A 7482-nucleotide genomic window follows, 5' to 3' on the forward strand; every position below is an offset into this window, starting at 1 on the left:
ATCGGATAGTGGAGTGTGTCGTCGCCTTGAATAAAAACAACGTAAGAAAAAGAAACACCAAAAAAAAGCAAAGACACAATTAATGCTGTGAGACGTTTAGAGTGGTCGTCGTTGCCTATTTTATGTAAGATCGCGTGCACAGGTGCTTTAAATTCGTTTAATATACCCCGCACACCTAAGAAACGAAATGAAAACGAGATAACTGAATGGAGAGGAGAAAACATATTTTTCGAGACGCCGCCATCGTCGGCGCATGCTCTCTTTCAGTTGTTTGCCCCGCATTGTTGTCATTCCTCCCTGCCTCTTCGTTTTCCTCCTCTTCCTCTGTCTCGCTGCCTCTTGCAACTCAATTTTTGGTTGAAGGGAAAATCAAATGATGATGGCTTTGGCATTGTTGTAAGCCGTCTGCCGCTACACACGTTCACACACACACATACTACACACTCGCACAGTGGAGAGAAACCAGTCTTTCGGTTGCAAGTTGAAGATGCTGCTGCTGCGTCTAGTTCTATTCCGAATCCGGATCCGGATCCGAATCCGAATCCGTAACACTCACACTGCGGATGGAAATCCACCCCCGACTAAGCAGGGGTAACTCTTAAACCCCCTTGGTACTCCTCATCTGAACATCCGAAACCGCAACTATTTGTTACTCCTGGACAACTGGCAACTGTCAACATTTTGGGCTCGCATTGCAGGTCTTTGAACTGCCCCCCTTGGATACCATTATCATGGTTCTATGCAACCCATAAATAAAGGTCGTCTCGCTTACTCCCACTCAAACTTGCTTTCTGCGAAGGAGGAGGATTGACTGAATGGGACGATAAACAGAGGACGAGGATAGACAGAGGAGGACAGCAGGATAGGCATCAGAGAGCAGGAGAGCAAGGCTACTAAAAATAGAAGTTGTGGGCACAGGCACAGGCAACAGAGACAAGTGACCTCCTTTAAACATTGTGTTGCATCTATGCAAAACAGTGCATTTTTAGTGGGTCACGGCACATAATAAATTTACGAGATACTTTTGAACTGACAAACTGAAAATGGTTTGTTATACAAGTTTTGCTTGAATTTTCTTTAAAAAATTTCAATTAAACTTAAACAAATTTCAAAGTATTTTTGAAAAATGGATCTCGTCTGTTTGACTTTAACGCTATCCACTGTAACTTAATTTAGCTTGTGTGTGAATGATCACCCAAAACAAAGTGTATCTCGTTCCGTCTCACTTTTTATTCTAGACATTGTTTTCGTTTTCGTTCTCTGCCGTTTTTGGATCGTAAGTGCATTATTACACGATCCCGTCTTTGTCTTTCTTAGTGATCATCCGTCTCTTTTGCACTGGCACTCCTCTCATTGCTTGTTCCTCTTTAGAGCGTATAGCTGACCCTCTTCTCTGCTCTCCGCACTCTCCGATCCCCAATTAGTTGGAAGAGAGCACTTTGGCGGGAGCGCGTTGTAGTCATAGTTTGTTGTTGGGCGGTTTGTTGGTCAAGCGATTAAAGAATATGAAGCATGCCCCACGCTTTCGAAGCCGCCCCAAGTGTGTTTGTGTTTGTTTGTGTTTATACGCGATGTTTACTGATCGTCGTTCTCTTTCTCCTGCAGTGCGGTCACGGATAGCACATCAACAGCAGGAGCAACAACAACAAGTACACCGCCACCTTCACCTGTATCAACCACATCCGGAGGAGGAACTAATCAAACCGTAAAGGGCGCTTGCATCCCCACCACTCACGACGATCCCCAGCGACCGCTCAGGTGCCTGGAAACACTTGCACAGAAAGCGGGCATCAACTTCGACGAGGACTTTGCCAGTCCGTCCCAGTCGCCCAGCACCAAAACACGCGGATCAGCCGGAACGCCACCTATTAGGCGGCGCCACCCACTTCTGCCGTTAACGAGCAGCTCACCAAGAACTCCAAACTCAAAGCCGCGCGCCTTCAAGCTGGAGAAGTCACAGAGTCCCGCCCAACAAGTGGCGGCCGCCACCACGGCGCTCCAGATCTCCCCCGAACAGCTGCAGCAGTTTTATGCGACCAATCCCTATGCCATCCAGGTGAAGCAAGAGTTCCCAACGCACACGGCTGGAGGAGGGAGCACAGAGCTGAAGCACGCAGCCAACATTCTCGATGTTCAGCAGCAGATGCAATTGCAGCAGCAGCTGTCCGATGCTACTGGAGGGGGAGGAGCGGGAGGTGGAGCATCGGGGAACGCAGGAGCAGCAGGAGGAGCACCCAGCCCAGCCAACTCCCAGCAGTCCACCGCTATCAGCACTATGTCACCGATGCAGCTAGCGGCGACCACCGGAGGCGTGGGCGGGGACTGGTCGCAGGGAAGGGCAGTACAGCTGATGCAGCCGTCGACCAGCTTCCTGTACCCGCAGATGTTCGTGTCGGGCAATGTGCTGCACTCAGGCGGCCTTGGCCAGCAGCCCATCCAGGTGATCACCGCTGGCAAGCCCTTCCAGGGGAACGGCCCCCAGATGCTCACCACCACGACGCAGAACGCCAAGCAGATGATCGGCGGCCAGGCTGGATTCGCGGGCGGCAACTACGCCACCTGTATTCCCTCAAACCACAACCAGTCGCCTCAGACGCTGCTTATCTCGCCGGTGAGTGTCATCTCCCACTCGCCGCAGCAGCAGCAGAACTTGCTGCAGATGGCCGCCGCCGCTCAGCAGCAGCAACAACTCACGCAGCAACAGCAGCAGCAGCTCACCCAGCAGCAACAGCTTACCCAGCAGCAACAACAACAGCAGCAACAGCTGACAGCTGCACTGGCCAAAGTGGGCGTGGATGCGCAGGGCAAGCTGGCCCAGAAAGTGGTTCAAAAGGTGACGACCACCAGCAGCACAGTGCAGGCGGCGACCGGGCCGGGATCCGCTGGGACTACACAGGCGCAGCAGGTGCAGCAGGTCCAACAACAGCAGCAGCAGACCACCCAAACCACCCAGCAGTGCGTCCAGGTCTCGCAGTCGACGTTACCAGTGGGGGTGGGCGCCCAGTCCGTGCAGACTGCCCAACTCCTGAACGCGGGCCAGGCGCAACAAATGCAGATCCCCTGGTTCTGGCAGAATGCGGCAGGGTTACAGCCCTTCGGATCGAACCAGATCATACTGCGCAACCAACCGGATGGGACGCAGAGCATGTTCATCCAACAGCAGCCGACGACGCAGACCCTGCAGACGCAGCAAAACCGTAGGATAACTTGATAAATTTGATATATTCGATACTAATTTAGACTATTTCCCCACAGAGATAATCCAGTGCAATGTGACCCAAACTCCGACCAAGGCACGCACTCAACTGGACGCACTTGCTCCCAAGCAGCAACAGCCGCAACAAGCAGGATCCACAAACCAGACGCAGCAGCAGCAGCTGGCTGTGGCTACTGCCCAGTTGCAGCAACAGCAGCAACAGCAGCAACAGCTCACGGCAGCTGCTCTGCAGCGGCCAGGAGCCCCGATCATGCCTCACAATGGAACTCAAGTGCGGCCGGCCAGCTCTGTGTCCACGCAGACGGCCCAGAATCAGAGCCTGCTGAAGGCCAAGATGCGCAACAAGCAGCAGCCGGTGCGACCCGCATTACCCACCTTGAAAACGGAGAATGGTCAGGTCGCGGGCCAGAACAAGGTGGTGGGTCACTTGACCACCGTGCAGCAGCAACAACAGGCGACTAACCTCCAGCAGGTGGTCAATGCGGCAGGCAACAAGTGAGTTAAGATCTGTCAGACTCAAACAGAATCCTCTAACTATTTATATTCCTCCACAGAATGGTTGTGATGAGCACTACGGGCGCTCCCATCACCCTCCAGAATGGACAAACACTTAATGCAGCCACTACGGCAGGAGTGGACAAACAGCAACAGTTGCAGCTGATTCAGATTCAGAAGCAGCAGATGTTCCAGCAGCAAATGTTCCAGCAGCAAATTGCTGCTATTCAGATGCAGCAGCAGGCGGCAGTTCAGGCGCAGCAACAACAGCAGCAGCAGCAGCAGCAAGTCTCGCAGCAGCAGCAGGTGAACGCCCAGCAACAGCAAGCGGTAGCGCAGCAGCAGCAGGCGGTGGCGCAGGCTCAGCAACAGCAAAGGGAGCAGCAACAGCAAGTGGCCCAAGCGCAGGCGCAGCAGCAGCAGGCGCTGGCTAACGCGACTCAGCAGATCCTGCAGGTGGCTCCCAGCCAATTCATCACATCTCACCAGCAACAGCAGCAACTGCACAACCAACTGATACAGCAGCAACTGCAGCAACAGGCGCAGGCACAGGTGCAGGCCCAAGCGCAGCAGCGGGAGCAGCAGCAGCAGAATATCATCCAGCAGATTGTGGTCCAGCAGTCGGGTGGCGCTACTGCCCAACAGCAGCAGCAATCACAACAGCAATCCGGACAGCTGCAGCTGAGCAGCGTGCCCTTCTCGGTTTCATCGACAACGACCCCAGCCGGAATAGCCACCTCCACTGCCCTGCAGGCGGCTCTCTCCGCCTCTGGCGCCATTTTCCAGTCGGCCAAGCCCGGCACCTGCAGTTCCTCCCTCCCCACCAGCAGTGTGGTCACAATTACCAACCAGAGCACCACTCCGCTGGTCACCAGCAGCACGATGGCCAGTCTGCAGCAGGCGCATGCCCAAGCTCAGCTCCAGCAGCAGCAGCAACAACAGCAGCAACAACAGCAGCAGCAGCTAATCACGGCCACCATTGCAGCAGCAACTCAACAGCAGCAGCAGGGACCCCCTTCACTTACGCCCACCACGCCCTCACCAACCACGAATCCCATCCTGGCCATGACCTCGATGATGAATGCCACGGTGGGGCACCTCTCTACGGCTCCGCCTGTGACTGTTTCTGTGACTAGCACCGCTATCACTCCTTCGCCGGGTCAGCTGGTCACGCTCAGCAGTGCTGGCAGCGGAGGGGGAGGAAGCTTTGTATCCACGCCCTCCAAGGAGACACCAACAAAGATGCCCACAGCCACCCTGGTGCCCATTGATTCGCCCATTGCTCCTGCATCTGGACATGATACCTGCACCACACCCAAATCCTCCACTTCTGCTAGTGTCAGTGCATCCGTAGAGGCCAGCAGTTCCACGAATGACGCTCTGCCCAACGGAGAGAACACAGATCGGGCTTCCACGCCCTCCAAGGTCCCCACCACTCCCACCAGCAAGCAAAGCAATGCGGTGCTGCCGACGAGCAGCAGCACCACTCCCAGCACTGCCAGTGGAAAGGAAGAACACAAGGTGGCTACCTCCGTCAGCTCCACGTCCGCAACATCAACGCCAACCACGACAACGATCAGCAATGGGATCGGGATAGCCAGAACAACATCAAGTACCGCTTCCAGTACAACGGCTAGCACAACCACCACCAGCTGCAGCACTTTAACCACGAGTTGTACCAGCACCACCACAACTACTACGACGAGCATCAGCAATGGAGCTAAAGATCTGCCCAAGGCGATGATAAAGCCGAATGTTCTAACCCACGTCATCGGTGATTTCATCATTCAAGAGTCCAACGAACCATTTCCGGTCACCAGACAGCGATATGCGGACAAGGACGTCAGCGATGAGCCGCCAAGTGAGTATACTACAAGCCACTGTTACTTACGCTTAAATCTAATCTCCATCACTTCATTTTGCAGAGAAAAAGGCAGCCATGCAGGAGGACATCAAGCCGAGTGGAATAGCATCAGCTCCAGCCTCGGACATGGTTGCTTGCGAACAGTGCGGAAAACTGGAACACAAAACGAAACTCAAGCGGAAGCGCTTCTGCTCGCCGGGATGCGCCAAGCAAGCCAAGAACGGCATCGGAGGAGTTGGAACAGGAGAGATAAACGGCCTGGGCACGGGTGGCATCGTAGGCGTGGACGCCATGGCATTGGTAGACAAACTGGACGAGGCCATGGCCGAGGAGAAGATGCAGACGGAGGCCATGCAAGCGATGTGCGAAACCCTGCCCATTCAGTCGGCTCCAACGGAGGTGGCACCGATGACAATGCCAGTATTAGCGGCCATTCCGGCCTCTTCGCCTATTTCATTACCCATGGCATTGTCATTGCCAGTTGCAATTGCTGTTCCTGCACCACTGCCAGTGGCTCCAGCTGGAGAAATCACTCCTGCGGTAACCCTACCATCAAGTAATGTGAATGGATCGGATCGCCCGCCTATCAGCAGCTGGAGTGTGGAGGAGGTCAGCAACTTCATCCGGGAACTGCCTGGGTGTCAGGATTACGTGGACGACTTTATCCAACAGGAAATCGACGGCCAGGCGCTGCTGCTGCTTAAGGAGAACCATCTAGTGCACGCCATGGGCATGAAGTTGGGCCCAGCCCTTAAAATAGTGGCCAAGGTGGAGTCCATGAAGGAGGTGCCGCCGCCAGGCGATACGAAGGATGCGGCGGCGGGTGGAGCGCAATAGTGTCAGCAAAATGAGCCAGGTGAAATGATGCCGTCGCCCTCGTATTCGATTACCCCGCCGCCGTACTCGCCGGTGGGTCCTGGTACGGACAGGCAAGCCGCTCAAACTCCAACTCCGACTCTTACTCCCACTCCCGCTGCTGCCAGCACTCCGCCGGAGTCTGAGGACAGCAGCGGGGGCAGTCACCTGTGCTTCGACCTGACCACGCGCCTATGCCACGACCTTAGGCTGGAGGAGGAGCCATAGCTCTGGACCGGGTCCAACCAGGTCCGTCGCCCGAGCTGAATCTGATTCGCTTGAAGCGGGCTGTAGACTTTTTGTACGTAAATCTAGATTTAACTAGAGGGGTGTTGTCGTAGCTCAAGTAAAAGGCCGCCGCATGTATGATAAAGCATAGACTGTTGTCCCAGTCATCAATTCATCAATTCATCAATCAACTTGTATAGAACTTCACCACTACACCTAAGCGCTAACGTATATGTTTAAACGTTGTTAATCACTACACAACACCCCATGGGAAGAGCGTTTAAGAATCACTTAAACTAGAGGTAAGCTGGGAATATATTTACACATTTAGCATTAAAACTTACGCCTGAAGTAATTCCTAAGTGAAACTGAATTGAGAACGACAACTGAAAATTTAATTTATTGACTTATTGAGCGCATAACGAGCAGCGTTCGCAGGAATTCTGGCCGGCATGGCTAGGCTCCGAATAAACAGGCGAACCCTGCGAGTTTGCAAGAACCTTCTATTTTTTTTTAATTTTTAAAATTGCTAGTTACATAATTTAGGTTTAATTCCCATAAAATCTGTCACCTTATGGGTGTTTTAATACAACTCTTAATAGTGACAGCGAGCTCTCAATAAAATAATACATTTATTTTGGCTTGAGTTTACGAATAGAACCATTTGGGTTCCAACAAATGAACGACTGTATCTACAAATTCACCTTAGTTTATACATACATACTGAACAAAATAAAACCTGTCACTGTCAACTGTTTTAAATGAACGAGAATATGAAGTCGAGATCGAGTTTTAATGGCTCCCCGGGTTTTATAAGAATTAT

General features: G+C 53.0%; 1 protein-coding gene across 1 annotated transcript; it reads left to right on the forward strand.

Moving 5' to 3' along the window:
* The first annotated feature begins 1432 nt into the window (after positions 1-1432).
* LOC108046852 (polyhomeotic-proximal chromatin protein) lies at positions 1433-7425 on the forward strand. Its single transcript, XM_044460976.1, has 5 exons — positions 1433-1540; positions 1606-3197; positions 3256-3712; positions 3772-5573; positions 5638-7425. The coding sequence occupies exons 1-5, from the start codon at positions 1506-1508 to the stop codon at positions 6411-6413; spliced, it is 4662 nt and encodes a 1553-aa protein (XP_044316911.1). The 5' UTR covers positions 1433-1505; the 3' UTR covers positions 6414-7425.
* The last annotated feature ends 57 nt before the right edge of the window (positions 7426-7482 follow it).

This window comes from Drosophila rhopaloa, unplaced genomic scaffold (genome assembly GCF_018152115.1).
Source record: "Drosophila rhopaloa isolate 14029-0021.01 unplaced genomic scaffold, ASM1815211v1 contig_3, whole genome shotgun sequence".
Taxonomy (NCBI): domain Eukaryota; kingdom Metazoa; phylum Arthropoda; class Insecta; order Diptera; family Drosophilidae; genus Drosophila; species Drosophila rhopaloa.

Excerpts from the sequence above, each read along its gene's own strand:
- LOC108046852 (XM_044460976.1), top strand. The coding sequence starts at position 1,506 with ATGAAGCATGCCCCACGCTTTCGAAGCCGCCCCAA. Across the intron at positions 3,198-3,255 it reads CCTGCAGACGCAGCAAAACC|AGATAATCCAGTGCAATGTG; the intron begins GTAGGATAACTT and ends ATTTCCCCACAG. Across the intron at positions 5,574-5,637 it reads CGTCAGCGATGAGCCGCCAA|AGAAAAAGGCAGCCATGCAG; the intron begins GTGAGTATACTA and ends TTCATTTTGCAG.